The sequence below is a fragment of the Octopus sinensis genome, linkage group LG17 (genome assembly GCF_006345805.1).
Source record: "Octopus sinensis linkage group LG17, ASM634580v1, whole genome shotgun sequence".
NCBI classification, from domain to species: Eukaryota; Metazoa; Mollusca; class Cephalopoda; order Octopoda; family Octopodidae; genus Octopus; species Octopus sinensis.
The window spans coordinates 26,168,160-26,185,665 of NC_043013.1; the positions used below are offsets into that span (position 1 = coordinate 26,168,160).

Here is a 17,506-nt window from a genome sequence, read left to right on the forward strand (position 1 = left end):
TATATACACATATGTATACCCACATGCCTATGTGTGAGATTTTCTTGACATCATTGTAGGCAAGTGTTATCACCATCAATTGGGACTTTCATTTCCAGTCTTCCAGAAAAAAAAAAAACATCACATTACTTGAAAACATGTGAAGGTTAGCAACAGAAAGGACATCCAGCCACAAAAATTCTATCTCAATGAATTCCATTTGACCCAAACAAGCACAGAAAAATGGATATTAAATCAAAGATATACAAACATGCATATACAAGTGCACACGCATGCATGCACACACACACACAGAGTCTGAGTGATTTCAGGATTGTACACAACATGCTTTACAAGCCCATCCAACCAGGAATTATATCACAGCTGACATTTACATCCTGTGTTTACTGAATGATATCATCATCTTGAATTAACATCTGTTTTACATGCTGTCATGGGTTGGACAGTTAAACAGAATCTAATGAGCCACAGAATTACACTGTGCTCCTTGGTCATCTTTGGCATGATTTCTGTGGCTTGATGCCCTTTCCAACACCAATCACTTTACAATGTTTACTTCATGCTTTTTCCATATCGCCAGCACCAGGGATGTTTCCAAGTAACTTGCAAGACAAGAAAAGAAGAAAGAAAGAAAGAAAGAAAGATAGTGATGATGGGGTGCTAGAGTAAAGCCTGAAGGAGCAAGAGAGAATAAGGGCAGTGGCTCAAGAGGGGAAGGAGGGGATGGGAAGTTATGGGAGTGTGAGGAGAGAGTAAGAGACGATTAGAGATGTGGGCAGAGGTGAATGTAGAAAGTGACAAATAGCAGCAGAGGTGTGGTTTGATGGGAAGTATCAGTAGTGGGCAGGAACTGAGCAAAGTAAACAATGATTTGTAGATACATAGTATTTTGTTATGCAAACACAATATACTATAAAGTATACTAAATGTTTTTAAATGTCAACACCACGTTCTACTGCATCAGCAGTGCTTCTTACATTACTTTGTTATGGTTATTTCTACAGATATTTTATAGGCATGTATAGCCAGTACTGATTTTTGCTTTGATGTTTGATATTGCGACATCAAATGTAAACAAACAATGAGATGGGAAACAAAAATTGCTTCTAATAATTTCTATAGAATATCTGTAGAAATAATCTTAACAAAAAATGAAGAGAGTAAGGTCAAAGAGATAGAAGTGGTTCAGGGTTGATAGATTAGGAGACAGAGAAAGACGATCAAGGTGTAAGGTTGGAGGGGGGAGAAATTTAGAAGTATATAACAATGGTAACAGTGAGTTTGTGTCGTTGCAGATAGAAAGCATTGGGAATGATAGAAGATATGAGAAGTTTTCAGATAAAGTATGGTAGAGTAGAGAGAGTGTGGGGTGGCATAACTGGAGGTACAGAAAGGAGATGACTGGTGAACCTGGTGTGGGAAAGAATGACAATAACAATGCAGGGTAGAACAGTGGGATGAGGTAGTAACTGGTAGCATGGAGAGTTAGAAGATGTAATATGTGTCAAGGAGGGATGGATGTTGGAGAATGATGGGAACAGGAAGATGAGATGTGGGCAATATTTGATGGAGTGTGTGTGTGTGTGTATGCATCTGTGTGTGCATACATATATCACCAGATATATATACATAGAGAGAGTGGAGGATAAAAAAGTCAGATAGACAAATACTTAATGACATCTTAAAAGAATTAAAATTATCAAAATTCTAAGTAAAGGATATTTAAATACATTTCTTACCAATGTAACTTTACTTTTCTTCCTCTCAGGAAGGTGAAATAAAAAATCAATTTATTGTTTCATGACAGGAATTGATAAAAATATAAATCTATTATCTTACTGGCCAGAGAAATTCTTCAGTAAATAGTTCATTCTTTGCAATATCAATTCTGTTCCATTCCAATGCAAGCCTCAATTTTTCAAATTTGTTATTGTTTACTGTAATATAGGTTTTAGAACAGTCAATCAATTAATATTAACATTTTCTTTTATGAAATAAAAATACTTAATATCATCAACATGACTAATATGCTATATTATAATTACTACTACTACTACTATTTCACAGAACAGAGAGCTAGCAGAATCAGTAGCATGTTGGGCAAAATGTTTAGTGGTTTTTCATTTGTCTTTATGATCTGAGTTCAAATTCTGCTGAGACTTGACTTTGCCTTATCACCCTTTTGGGGTCAATAAAATAAGTACCAATTAAGCACTGGGTCGTGCCAAAATCTGAAACCAATATTTTCCGTGAGTAACAGTTTTGTGAGCATAGTTTTTTATAATTTTAGTTGATGAGATTAAAAACTGAGTTCCTTTACTCACAGCTTTATGCTGAATGATGTGGTTTAATTTGAATTGTCATTACATGTACAATAGTGAATAGATGGTTGGATGGGTCAAGCTAGTGATGACATAGACATTGGATTGTTTATACATAGAATGAGGTCACTAAATACTGTAAAAGTTTTTGATGCCTTAAAAAGTAACAAATCAAAGTGAAAATTAAACTAAGAATAATTATCCTAGTAATAAATTAGTATCACATGTAATTAATGTATTAGAATGCTTTGAGTAAATGTTTGATTAAAACTGCAAGGTCATAAATATATACTTCAACATATATCAATCACTTGTATTCACTTCAGTTAATTAACACCATGTCATAATTGAGTAAAATAAACAGAAGTATAGAATTATGGTTATCAAGGAAAAGGAGTTATTAATTAACAATCAAAATGAACAGTTAACTACCACTAATATAGTTTATTATTATTTAGTAAGAGGAAGAGCAGTATTTAGATCTTTTAAAGTCTCTCCTATACTTTGAGCCTGATGTTGCACTTAGCTGCCCCAGCATGACCACAACTGCCAGCTAAAACAAGTAAAAGTAGGAAAGAGGAGTATCAGAAATTAGGAGTCTACTGATTGACATTCAACACTTTTAAAAGAAAAGTAACTGAGGTGAATGTATTCCCAAATCTTTTAATTCGAGTTGTTAATATTGATGGGTATTTTTGCAGAGTGTTAACCTTTTTTCTTACTCTGGTTGTGACAGAAGTTATAAAACTAAGCATTTCAGATAGTTTAGTTTTTATTCATTATTATGTGTATTTATGTGTGCAGGTTTATTTCACACTGGTCTGCTCCAACTGTACAGATGTTATTTTCAGTATTATAGATGTTTATACATATTTATTGATTGCTGGGTATAGAGGAAGGGGTAGTCCTCCATGACCTCTGAGATAAGTGAGATTCATGCTATTAATATAAAGTAGGAACAGTTACCTTTCCATAAGCTTTTACTATCCCCCACTCACTAGATCTCTTCTTATCTTTAGTTTATATATTGTCACAGAGGGAAATAATTATTCCCATGAGAAAAATTGAATTTGGTACTTCAAATATGGAAAATATTCACCAGGTTCACAATTACACAAGCATACTGTTTTTATTATTTAGTATCTATTTTCAGTAATGTAGACAAGGGGAATTTGTGAGTTAAATGTCTTTACAAAATACTATGCTAGTGACAACATGCAGCAATTCACTGACACTTCAGAAGATTCTTCAGAAAATCTATTGATTCAGTCATCTAATCTCTTATTGATGAAACTCAATTAACCTTCAATATGTCCAGGATTAACTTCCCTAAACTTACTAGAAAATATAGAAATATCAACATTAGTAATTAAGTAATATTATTATTTTTCCCTGCTTATTTCATCCTAATTTAGATTTTCCCTTTTCCCTACTATATACCCTCTTAATTTATTACTAATACATAACTGAATTTGCTATCAAATCAAATACAAGTCAAATTTGTTGTAAAATAAAAAAAAAACAGTGAGAATATTTCTAACCTTTGAACAGAGCCTTCAAGACTACTACGTCAAACTCTTCAGCGGAACCGGATTCAAAAAGCGTTACCAAATTCAGTTGTTTTAGAAAATTCAACACACACTTAATCAAAACCTTTCGATGTTCATAATCTTCAAATTTTTTCTGGATTATTTCTTTGATATTTTCCAGTTTCCTTTGTAACAATTTTGGAAAAGAACTTATTACATAAAAATTAGGAAGGATGATAAGAATAAAGTTACATATAAAGAATAATATCAGACCTTTGTTATAGATGTTACAAACAAAATGTGTTAACTAGACTCCTATATTGTTGTTGCTGAGGACATGCGTAAGCTCATGAGGAATGAAGCCAGTATGCTCCGATGGATGTGTAATGTCAGTGTACTTACTCGACAGAGTGTTAGTTCCCTAAGAGAAATGTTGTACCTAAGAAGCATCAGTTGTTGCGTGCAAGAGAGACGATTGCGATGGTATGGTCATGTGGCGAGAATGGATGAAGATAGGTGTGTGAGAAAGTGCCATTCCCTAGCAGTTGAGGGAACCCGTGGAAGAGGTAGACCCAGGAAAACCTGGGACGAGGTGGTGAAGCACGACCTTCGAACATTAGGTCTCACCATGGAAATGACCAGAGACCGAGACCTATGGAAGTATGCTGTGCGTGAGAAGACCCGGCAAGACTAGTGAAGCCATAACCCGTGGCCCCTACCTGGGACGTAGTCAGTCCGCCTGTGCATACCTTCCTGCTTGTGACACTTGAGAAGACCTGTTGAGGCAAATCAAATCAAAGTCAAATCGAATCAAGTCAAACCAAATCAAAATAGATGAACATCAATGGAATTTGTATCCTTGTGGTACCAGTGCCGGTGGCACATAAGAAAACCATCCGAACGGGACCGTAGCCAGTACCGCATCGACTGGCCTCCGTGCTGTGGGCACGTAACAAACACCGTCCGAGCGTGGCCGTCTGCCAGCCTCGTCTGGCACCTGTGCTGTGGGCACATAAAAACACCATCCGAGCGTGGCCGTCTGCCAGCCCCGTCTGGCACCTGTGTCGGTGGCACATAAAAACACCATTCGAGCGTGACCATCTGCCAGCCTCGTCTGGCACCTGTGTCGGTGGCACATAAAAACACCATCCGAGCGTGGCCGTCTGCCAGCCTCGTCTGGCACCTGTGTCGGTGGCACATAAAAACACCATCCGAGCGTGGCCGTCTGCCAGCCTCGTCTGGCACCTGTGTCGGTGGCACATAAAAACACCATCCGAGCGTGGCCGTTCGCCAGCCTTGTCTGGCACCTGTGTCGGTGGCACATAAAATCACCCACTACACTCTCGGAGTGGTTGGCGTTAGGAAGGGCATCCAGCTGTAGAAACACTGCCAGATCTGACTGGCCTGGTGCAGCCTTCGGGCTCCCCAGTCCCCAGTTGAACCGTCCAACCCATGCTAGCATGGAAAGCAGACGTTAAACGATGATGATGATGATGATGATGATAACAAAAAATGTCAAACAGGGTATCCTCATTGTTTCAAATGCAACAAGTTATGTTAAATGAGCTTTATACTCAACAGATAATGTTAACTACATTATTCTGTTAATGACACATGTGACAAATTATGCTGAGTGACTAACCTTTTGGTGCAATAGGTGGAAGAACAGCATCCATAATCTGGACAACTGAGATTAATGAGGAGAACAAAAGAATAGATCACAAGTCTTGGATTGAAGTAAAAAAATTCTGGGTTTTGTAAATACTCCAGTAGGAAGATATAGGGATGATTGATCCAACAGAAAATAGGTAGCCTCTAGAGATGTTAAAGTGCCTCTTTCACACTTGGTAGTAAGCCTTTTTTGGAGAACCACTTCCATAATTATCCTCTAACCAACAGACACTATACAAAGAAAATGTGAATCAAGGCATGTTATCCTCACACTGATGATCTGGTCTGAGTGCTTGTAACATTTTGGATTCTGTTAAAGGCGGTGAAGGACCAAGTGGTCCTGTTGAACCACCACCAGGGTTAGTTCAATGTTTAATGATGGGATAAATTAAGTTTACAAGCAGAGACAGTTTGCCTACAATTGGTGAAACCCATTCTAAATTAATTCATAATTTCCATTTCTATCAATACGTTTCAATGTAGTGCCATAAGGATAGGTCATGATACCTATTGCTACCTTAAATACCTTAAATTGGATGGAAAAAAGAAATAGAGAAATCCGAACATCTCCAGGCATGTCCTCAGTTGGATCCACTATCCTTCCTCAGCAAATATGTAGCCTTATGTCAACATAAAGAACCAATGTTATGATTATTAGCAGTGTTATGTCATACTGCCTTAAATTTGAGTCTTTAGTAACAGAAATCTAATGAGTCATCAGTTTCAATCAAAGCTACAAAACTTTTAATACCAGATCTAAAATCAAACTATCGACTTTAGTAATAGGAGAGGTCCAACCAAGGAAGGAGGAGCAATTTACCTAGTTACTCAGACTGTTAAAAATATCAGTTAAATCATTCTCGAAATAATGTAGTTTTGTTATATATACAAAAGAGTAAGGGCTGGATTACTTATGTTCAGGGTTTTTTTTTTTTTATCAGGACTTCAGGGTACCAAAAGATAACATATTAATAACAAAAAAAAACAAAAACAGAAATGACAGCAACAACAGCAGCAATAACGAAATTATTGTATCCAAATGAAAAACAAACCCATCAGTTATGTCTTTGCTGTTTTCGTTTACATTCTCAAGTACTGTTTGGTAAGCATCTGCCAGAACGTCTGCTGCCCGACCAGATCCCTAATTAATGAGAAAAAGGAGAAATTTAAAGAAATCATTTAAATCAAATCTTCAAATAAGAAATAATTTAATATTGAACAAGTATTTTGAAAAATTTTTTAAATACACGCATAAAATTCAATAAATATGTTGCCCAGGTAGTAGAGGCACCATACATGATAAATTTAATGTGAGTTTAGCTGTAACACATCCAGGAATGATATATAGTGACATTATCAGAACTAGATTGTTCTGGTATGAGACTGAACTAAATTGTTCTGGTACTAATTTCTTTGAGCTGAGTTGTGACAATATAAAATAAAGATATTGACAAACACAATAAATGACAATAGTGACAATAAATGACAATACCCTGATTCGTCTGTGCACCTGGACAATTCAATTGAAACAAACAGAGAAATGGACAGATAGGACAGTGGAAGAAATGCAAACTATTTCTCATTGCCAATAGAAGTTGACAGCAATCCTTCTTGGAGTGTGACAATCACTGTACTTCTGCACTTGTCTCTAGTACTATGCTTCTCAGCACAGAGCTTGAGATTGAAGAGGCTAATGATGTGCTTGGGCATTTTTAGTTTCATTGAATATATAACAGCAAAGATTGAGTGGGGTTTGATCAGAGTGCAACAAACTCTACCTAAACATATTCAGGTGGATTTTGCCTTTTAACATTTTGATTTTATTGTATAGCTAATTGTTGCTGTTGTTGCTTAGATGAACATTAGCCTTGATTAAGTTAATCTTTGATCAAAGGGCATTCAAGCTATGATCATCTCATCCTTTATCATATTGACATTTATAACATCCAATGTGTCCTTGCATTTTTAAATCAATAAGGTGCAATTTGATGGAGATTTAACTGCTACTTCCAGCAAGTTCAGCTAATCATTAACTTGCTTATTCACATGGTCTGTGGAAATGGTTTATACATTGTATGTAAAGATATGTAACGTATGATTTTGTGATCTTTATAGATTGTTGAAATTGATTAAGAGATTAGGGGTCCAGACAGGACTGGTATGATGCAGGATGGATCTTTGTGTTGGTCAAATATGGGTTCAGTCAGTGTTTATAGTTTGAACTTATTTCTTGCCTTTTTTAAGATATGTTGTAAATGTAGTGAATGTATTTTTTTATAATATTTATTAAGAAGAACTAGTCCTCTGTCTTATGTTCAAAGTGTATGTGAACTATGTCATAATTTTATAACCTTAATGCCAGCCTTGTTGAGCATATTAAAGGATTTTTTATTTATTAATTATGAAAGTCTTTTTCACATCTATATATGCTATGGTTTTTTGAAACATTATTTCCATTTTGCAACTACTGAATAAACATCTACTAAATATGGAACAAATTTTGTGTGTCATCATCATCATCAGCGTTTAACATCCATCTTCCTTGCATGCATGGGTAGGATGGTGGCTAGGTAGAAAATCTACCCAAGCCTACTGTGTCTGTTTTGGCAGAGATTTTACAGCTGGATGCCTTTCCTAAAACCAACCTCTCCACAGAGTGGACTCAGTACTTTTTACATGGCACTAGCACAGACAATGTTAGTTTTGGCATGATTTTTACAGCTGGATGCCCTTCCAAATACCAACCATGTTACAGTGTGAATTAGATGCCCTTAGCATGGCACCAGCAATGGCAGGGTAACCAAGAGAAGAGATTATGAGAGGGCCAGAACATTTGAGAAGAACTTCTGTCAGAAGATGAAAGATTAGAGTGTGACAAAGTGACAGAGAGACAGAAGCAGGTGTATGTTGGCTATGTCATAATTTTATAACCTTAATCACAACCTTGTGGAGCATTTCATTTAGAGGTGGATGTATGATTATAGCTGATACTGTCATGTTTGATATTTGTTTTGTGCATCACAAAAGTGGCTATCTGGCAGAATCATTAGTACATCAGACAAAATGTTTAGTCACATTTCTTTTGGTTTTACATTCTGAATTCAAATGCCACCGAGACCAACTTTGCCTTTTGTCCTTTCAGAAGGTATCAGAGTTCTCTGATTACCTCATGTTTTCCAACTTGTTGGAGCCATAACGTTCTATTAAGATGTTAATATGGGTTTCATATTTTGGCACAGGGCCAGCATTTTTTAATTTATTTATTTATTTATTTATTTATTTTGGTGGGGTGTCAATTACATCAACACTAATCCTCAACTGAGATTTAATTTATCAGCCCCGTAAGAATGAAAGGCAAAGTGTACTTTGATAGAGTTTGAATTCAGAATGTAAAGACATAAAATTCCAAGCATGTTGCTTGGGATGCTAATGATTCTGCCATCTTATTGCTAATATGAAAAAAATAAATTACTATTTTTTAAAGAACATTTGTTATAAAATACTCTGAATTAAATACACACACAATCATTCATCCAATACAAATAGTCATAAAATTTAAGCAGTTGACTAGGAAACCAATGACCAGGTAGATAATTAAACAAGATATTTATATAAAATTCTGCACCAATGAAATACTCATATAATCCTTCCATTCAGGTTTCCTAACCAGAAGTTTCTTCAGATATGTAAACATTATAAACTGAGTAAACTTCCAGTAACCTTATTTAGAGAATAGTCTATTTACTGACCTTTACTATTACAACTGGGATGTTGCGCGATATTGAATCATACACTGACTTCAGAGTTCCAGGTCCACCTCCAACCATTACTGCAACAGCTGGAATCTTGACTTCTGTCGCTAAAATTACAGCAAAAAATATAAATTGATTAAAATACAAAATATGTCTGATTAATTTATGAAATATACCTGATTAAAGTAAAACATACTTGATTAATGTATAAAAGATATACCTGATTAAAGAATAAGGTATAGAATATTCCTGATTAATATACAAAACATACTTTATTAACAGAAAAAATGTAAATTATTAATGTACAAACAATATCTGATTTATTGTATCTAATTAGGTTCTAAAATATACCTGATTAAAGTTTAAAGTATAACCTGACTGAGATCTAAAATATTAGGGTAGGAAGTATACAGTACCTGTCTAATGTGGCACTCCATCAGTTGTGACAATGAGGGTTCCAGTTGATCCATCAACGGAACAGCCTGCTCAAGAAATTAATGTGTAAGTGGCTGAATGCTCCACAGATACATGTACCCTTAATGTAGTTCTCAGGGAAATTCAGCATGACACTGTGTGACAAGGCTGGCCCTTCGAGATACAGGTACAACAGAAAGAATGAGAGAAAGTTGTGGTGAAAGTGTACATCAGGATTCCCACCCCACCCCCTGCCAGAGCCTCATGGAGCTTTAGGTGTTTTCACTCAATAAACACTCACAACACCCAGTCTAGGAATCAAAACCACGATCCTGCGACCGCAAGTCCACTGCCCTAACCACTGGGCTATTGCACACCTGACTAATATAGGAAGTATGAGAAAATGTAAATCAATAGAAATACTATAATTTGCTTTTTACAAAGATATGTCTTGTTGAAATGGGATAATTAACATTAATTTTCTCCTGAATTAATTAATTTAGTCTCATATGTTACATAATCTCTAGGTAACCAATCTCTTTCAAAAACATTACTATACAAAGCTTATACTCTCTTACTAATACAAAATATATATAGTTTGATGTTAAATCTACATGTGTCAAACATTACAGACACAACAGACATACTTAATTGTAGTAAATTTAGAACTGTGTAAATACATTAAAAAAAAAAGAGACAGAAATGCTTAATATACAGGTGATACCATTCGTCACTACTTCTTAAACTTCCACACACAGGTGTTAACAACCGACATTTTATATCACTTCTACACTAACTTTACTATTTTGTTTACTTCAACAGCATAAGAAAACGACTATTGAAATCATCATCATCATCGTTTAACGTCCGCTTTCCATGCTAGCATGGGTTGGACGGTTCAGCTGGGGTCTGGGAATCCAGAAGGCTGCACCAGGCCCAGTCTGATATGTCAGTGTTTCTACAGCTGGGTGCCCTTCCTAACGCCAACCACTCCATGAGTGTAGTGGGTGCTTTTTACATGCCACCGGCACAGGTGCCAGACGAGGCTGGCAAACAGCCACGATCGGATGGTGCTTTTTACGTGCCACCGGCATGGAGGCCAGTTAGGGTGGCGCTGGCTATGGCCACATTCGGATGGTGCTTTTTACGTGCCACCAGCACAGAGGCCAGTAAGGCTGGCGCTGGCTATGGCCACGTTCGGATGGTGCTTTTTACGTGCCACCAGCACAGAGGCCAGTCAGGGCGGCGCTGGCTATGGCCACGTTCAGATGGTGCTTTTTACGTGCCACCAGCACAGAGGCCAGTCAGGGCGGCGCTGGCTATGGCCATGTTCTGATGGATCTCTTATGTGCCACCGGCACTGGTATCACAGCTACAAATTCCATTGATGTTGATCGATTTCGATTTTGATTTTGATTTTCACTTGCCTCAACAGGTCTTCACAAGTAGAGTTTTGTGTCCCAAGAAGGAAAGGTATGCATAAGTGGACTGGCTACATCCCAGGTAGAGGCCACGGGTTATGGTCTCACTTGTCCTGCTGGGTCTTCTCACGCACAGCATATTTCCAAAGGTCTCGGTCCCTTGTCATTTCCTCGGTGAGACCTAAAGTTCGAAGGTCGTGCTTCACCACCTCGTCCCAGGTTTTCCTGGGTCTACCTCTTCCACAAGTTCCCTCAACCGCTAGGGTGTGGCACTTTTTCACACAACTATCTTCAGCCATTCTCGCCACATGACCATACCAGCGCAAACGTCTCTCTTGCACACCACAACTGATGCTTCTTAGGTTCAACTTTTCTCTCAAGGTACTTACACTCTGTCGAGTATGAACACTGATATTACACATCCATCGGAGCATACTGGCTTCATTCCTCGCGAGCTTACGCATGTCCTCAGCAGTCACGGCCCATGTTTCACTGCCATGTAGCATGGCTGTTCGTACACATGCGTCATACAGTCTGCCTTTTACTCTGAGCGAGAGGCCTTTAGTCACCAGCAAAGGTAAGAACTCTCTGAACTTTGCCCAGGCTATTCTTACTCTAGCAGTTACACTTTCAGCACACCCACCCCCGCTACTGACTTGGTCACCTAGGTAATGGAAGCTATCAACTACTTCTAGTTTTTCTCCCTGGAATGTGGTGGAAGATGGTCTCTGCACATTTTCAGTGTTTATTGCCCCTGAGCATCTGCCACAGACAAAACTATCTTCCTAGTTAGTCTTCCTTTGGCATTGCTGCACCTCTTATGTGTCCATAGCTTACACTTGGTGCATCTTATAGAGTTTCTATCTACGCCTTTTTACAGATCGAGCAGGGCCATCTACCTGAAGGCGTTTGTGATTTGTCTACCGTCCTACTTATTAGGACTTTGGTTTTAGCTAGGTTGACTCTAAGGCCCTTCGATTCTAATCCTTGCTTCCACACCTGAAACTTCTCCTCCAGTTCTGATAGCGACTCAGCAATTAGAGCAAGGTCATCAGCCTAGAGGAGCTCCCAGGGGCATCCTGTCTTGAATTCCTCCATTATTGCCTGAAGGACTATGATAAATAGGAGAGGGCTGAGGACTGAACCTTGGTGGACCCCTACTTCTACCTGGAATTCTTCAGTGTACTCGTTGCCAACCCTCACCTTACTGACAGCGTCCCTGTACATGGCTTGCATGGCTCTCACTAACCATTTATCTATCCCTAGTTTCCTCATTTTCCACCAGATAAGTGATCAGGACCCTGTCAAAGGCTTTCTCCATGTCAACGAAAGCCAGGTACAGAGGTTTATCTTTGGCTAGGTATTTCTCCTGCAGCTGCCTTACCAGGAATATAGCATCAGTGGTACTCTTCCCTGGCACGAACCCAAACTGCATCTCATCTAAACTAACTCTCTCTCTAATTAGTTGGGCTATGACCCTCTCCGTAACCTTCATTACCTGATCCAACAGCTTGATACCTCTGTAATTATTTGTATCTAGGGCGTCATCTTTACCTTTGTAGCAGTTGACTATTATGCTGCTACACCAGTCATTGGGTATGACTCCTTCATGTATCACCTGGTTAACTATATGGGTGACTAGGCTATAGCCGACACTTCCAGATATTTTGAGCATCTCTGCAGTAATTCCTGATGGGCCTGGAACTTTCCCTGTCTTCATGATTCTAATTGCCTTAACTACCAAAGAACTGTCAACTCGGATAGCTGGTCCCTCTGTTGGGTCGACATTCGGCAGACTCTCTTTATCCTATTCATTTTCTTTATTCAGCAACCTTTCATATTTCCACCACCACATTACCTTGGGTCGAGATGAGACTTTGCTCGATCCTCAGATCTGGTCAGTGGCTCTCAGCAGATTGTCCTGTAGAAACCTCCAGTTGTCTTCCACATTATGTGAAGCTATATCCCCTTCTATTTCATCAAAGACTTCGAGTAGTACGTCTCTAAATCTCTGTCCATTTGCAGGATCTTTAAGCTTCCAGACCCTTCTTCTCCAAGCTGGTCTTCTTCTGGGCAACCATTTAGCCCTGATCCTGAAGTCGCTAACTACTAATCTATGTTGAGGGGTACATTCTTTGCCTGGGAAGGTTTTTTTGGCATTTATAAGCAGTCCTCTTTCCCTCTTTCTGGCGAGGATGTAGTCAATCTGGCTAGTGTGTCTGCCAGAACGGTAGGTGACTAGGTGGGTTTCCTGAAGTTGGTATTGCAAACCATAAGGTCATTTGCATCACAGAACTCCAGCAGTCTTGTTCCCTACTCATTGCGAGAACCAAAACCGTAGCCTCCATGTATGCCATGGAAGCCCCCGACATGCCGTCCAACATGTCCATTGAAGTCACCTGCCACAAAGAGAAGGTCCCTGTCATTTGTCAACGAGGTAGTCTGCAATAGGGTGTCATAGAATCGGTCTTTCTGTCCTTCCGGTAGCCCCAGTTGAGGGGCATATGCCGAGATAATGGTAGCTGACCTATGGTGAAGCACTAATCTAATCTTAAGTACTCTATCACTTACTCTGACTACCTCGATTACCTTATCTACCCTTTTCTCCACAAGAAGTATACCCATGCCCCCAACCTCGTCAGTGTTCCCTGCTCAGAAAATCTTGTACCTGTGTTCTTTGCCTGTGAGGAACCTAGCGGAACCTCCTCTCCACCTTACTTCTTGCATGCAGCACAAATCCACACGTCTCCGTTCAAGCAGCTCAACAATCTCACCAGACCTACCTTTCAATGTGCAAACATTGAGTGTGCCAACTCTGAGGGTGTGGGAGGTGTGGGCCTGTGAGACCCTGGGATGAGGGACAGCAGTGTCATATACCTGAAAAGAAAGCTTGCATTTGGCAGATTTCATAAAGAAACACTAGACTACAACCTACATACACTACACAGTTTTTTTGCTCTATATGATCAAATAAACCCTACATAGGGGTGTGGGTGGGAGTGTTCGCGGGGTGGGATACACAAGTAAGACAATGGCAGTAACTTCCGATATTGGTGGTGGTGGTGGTGGGGAGTTCAGGCGTACCGTGAAACAGCAACGAGGTTGAAAGTCAAAATTGCTTAGCTGCTCATTTTCTGAAATCCGTGTTTTATCAGCAGAGGAAATGAAAATCAAGTAGAGGAAAAAAGCAGAGCATATGCTAGTTTATATAGAGTTAGGGATTAGGGGGGTGACTGTTGGTGTATTAGGTGGTAAATCGAAGAGGGAGAGAGAGAGAGAGGGAGGGAGGGAGGGAGGGAGGGACAAACATGAGGGAGAAGAGTGTTAATGTCTATAATGTCTATATCTGCTTATTTTGCCACAAAGGTCTTAAAACGATTGGCTATGTTCTGTCTAGATTCACTTCTTTGATTTATGAACAGTTATGAAAATGATGAATATATTTGGAGAAAAGAAAATGCTTATCTCAATATAGAGAATCAAACTTCATGGTGGCAATTACTGGAGAAAATCCAGACATGTTTTGAACTTATTGTAACCTGACCAGTAAAACACTGACTCCACTGAATATATCAACATCATAGCAGGAGAATCACTGAGTAAATGTGGATTGAATGGCATAGAAAAATAGAATTGTTTTGCTAGAAATATATTTACAATAATTTATGAACATGAGTGGCCCTACAAGAGTAATAGATTGCTCTCATAGTTACTGGACCATGCACGCCCACTTTTGCAACATGTAATGACTATAAAAATAATGCTACAGCAATTGCAGCTGGTTTTTTTTTCAGTTATTGCTTCCACACTCCTTCAAATTCTGTTTTCAAGTTTCTGCAGGACTTGATGCACCTGTGTGGCAAGTTGCCATGAGTTTGGCTGTCAGACAAATTCTTAAGAAATGCTATATGATTGTCTTGGATTTATCTACAATGGTAAACAAGAGAGCTCTGGAGGCTCTGGACAAATCAATGAAGGATAGCATGACAGTAGATCTCAAAAGGGTAAAGTAGCTGTGTTGTTATCAAGGGACTTCCATCAGACCCATCCAGAGATCCAAAAAGTAACAAGAACCAATAAAATCCATGCCTGCCTTAAACCAAAATTAAAATCTTTAAAATGTTTAGGAACTTGAGAGCTAATCTTTTGGGTGATCAACTTTTTGATCTAATGAGAAACTGTAATAAGATGGGATTGAAGTTTAGCTGCCAAAACAGGACCAGATACTTGCTTTAAACTCAACCAAGGAGATGAAGAATATCAGAAGGGACACCAGCCCAAAGGTGACATCAACATTCCCTAAATAAAAGTTATATAAAATATTTAGGAAAATGAAGAATATATTTGGAGAAAAGAAAATGATTATCTCAATATAGTGGACTAAGCTACATAGTGGCAGGTACTGGAGACAGATCTGGATATATTTCAACCTTATTGTGACCTCATCAGCAAAACACTGACTCCACTGAATAGATCAACATTGCAATAGGAATAGATCAACATCGTAAATGTGGATTGGATAGCATAGAAAAATAGAATTGTTTAGCTATAAATATATTTACAATAATTTAACCGTCTCCTACAACTGACTGGTTCCCTCTTAAGAGAGAAATTTAATATGGTGTGTGTATAAATTTAATGAGGGATTCTTAATATTTCATATCTGCTCTATTTTACACTTAGATTTTTTTTTAAATAACTTACCTTGGATTTTATTTTGTACAATAGCATTTTCTAGTGTTTTTCTGAAGTCAATTTCTACCCCGAAAGTGTCTGAGGTACCATCATCAACAAGGAAGAAATGTGAATGATTTGGATCCAAAGGACATGTTTTTGAGCAAGATTCATCATCTGTTATATAATACTCTGCAGGCCATGATCCCTAGAAATCAAGCCAATATTTTAGTTGTTATAACTATCAACATCATTGTAATCAAATTATATATAAATATATAATGTGTTTGTTCAGACACAGAATAATTCACAGTGGAGAGTGATGGTGGTAAGAGAGAGAGAGGAAGAGAGAGAGAGAGAGAGAAATAAAAAGAGAGATAGAGAAGTAGGGGAAATTAGAGGGAGAGAAAGTGAGAGTATCAGAATATGGGTTGGTGGGGAAGGTGTTAATGTTTACAGACATTAGTAAAAGGAGCACCAATAAAATTGCTATACACATGCATAATCACATCCCAGTGCACAAGTACAAGCATCTGTGTGTGCATATATAGATATAAATCTATCTACCTGTCAATTTGTGTATCTCTCTCTCTCCCTCTCTCCATATATATATATATATATATATATATATTAACAGGTATTTTAATATGCTGTCACTTTTTTTATGAATTTTTTTCTGTAAAAACTTCATCCTATATTAGTAGTATATATATATTCACACATTTACACACACACACATACACACACACACATATGTATATATATAATTATATGTATAAGGATAAAGTAAACTTCTTGAAACCTACAGATATATAAGAGCCAGTTTCCCAGTTTCTGTGATATATATATATATATATATATATATACATACATACATAAATAAATACATACATACATACATAAATACATACATACATATATATCATCATCATCATTCAACGTCCATTTTCCATATTGGCATGGGTTGGATGGTTTGACTGGCAAGACAAGAAGCCACACTAGGCTCCAGTCTGTTCTGGCAATGTTTCCACAGCTGGATGCCCTTCCTAACGCCAACCATTCCAAGAGTGGAGTGAGTTCTTTTTACATGTCACTGGCACAGAAGCCAGTCAGGCAGCATTGGCATTGACCACATTCAGATGGTGCTTTTTATGTGCCACCAGCACGGGGAGCCAGTCAGGCAGCACTGGCATTGGCCATAACTACAATTTCCATTTGATTGTGATTTGATTTGATTTTGATTTTGATTTACTTGACTCAATAGGTCTCCTCAAACATGGCATGTCACCCGACGCTCGAAAGGTACTTTTTTTAAGTGGGCTGGTTATGCAACACTAGTGTAGGCAATGGTTGTGATCTCACTTTACTTGCCAGGTCTTCTCAGCATATCTCACAGAGGTCTCGGTCTTTCGTCATTACCTCTGTGAGGACCAACGTTCGAAGGTCATGCTTGACCACCTCATCCCATGTCTTCCTGGGTCTCCCCTCTTCTATGGGTTCCTTCCATTGTTAGGGAGTGACATTTCCTCATGCAGCTGGCTTCATTCATACATAACACATGACCATACCAGCACAGTCGTCTCTCTTGCACACCACATCTGATGCTTCTCATGTCCAACATTTCTTACAGGATGCTTACACTCTGTCATGTGTGCACACTGACATTACATATCCAGTGGATCATACTAGCTTTAGTTCTTTCAAGCTTACGCATGTCTTCAGTA

The 17,506-nt window shown here is 38.4% G+C and overlaps 1 protein-coding gene across 1 annotated transcript in view; it reads right to left on the reverse strand.

Annotated features, from left to right (window-relative positions):
• Positions 1-17,506, reverse strand: part of LOC115220802 (transient receptor potential cation channel subfamily M member-like 2) — a 114,982-nt gene that overhangs the window by 62,302 nt on the left and 35,174 nt on the right. The window contains exons 16-20 of the mRNA XM_029790953.2: positions 15,813-15,990; positions 9,271-9,380; positions 6,574-6,662; positions 3,863-4,035; positions 1,840-1,937 (exon numbers count right to left, since the gene is read on the reverse strand). Of these exons, the coding sequence (XP_029646813.1) occupies positions 1,840-1,937; positions 3,863-4,035; positions 6,574-6,662; positions 9,271-9,380; positions 15,813-15,990 (648 nt within the window). The remainder of the gene's footprint in view (positions 1-1,839; positions 1,938-3,862; positions 4,036-6,573; positions 6,663-9,270; positions 9,381-15,812; positions 15,991-17,506) is intronic.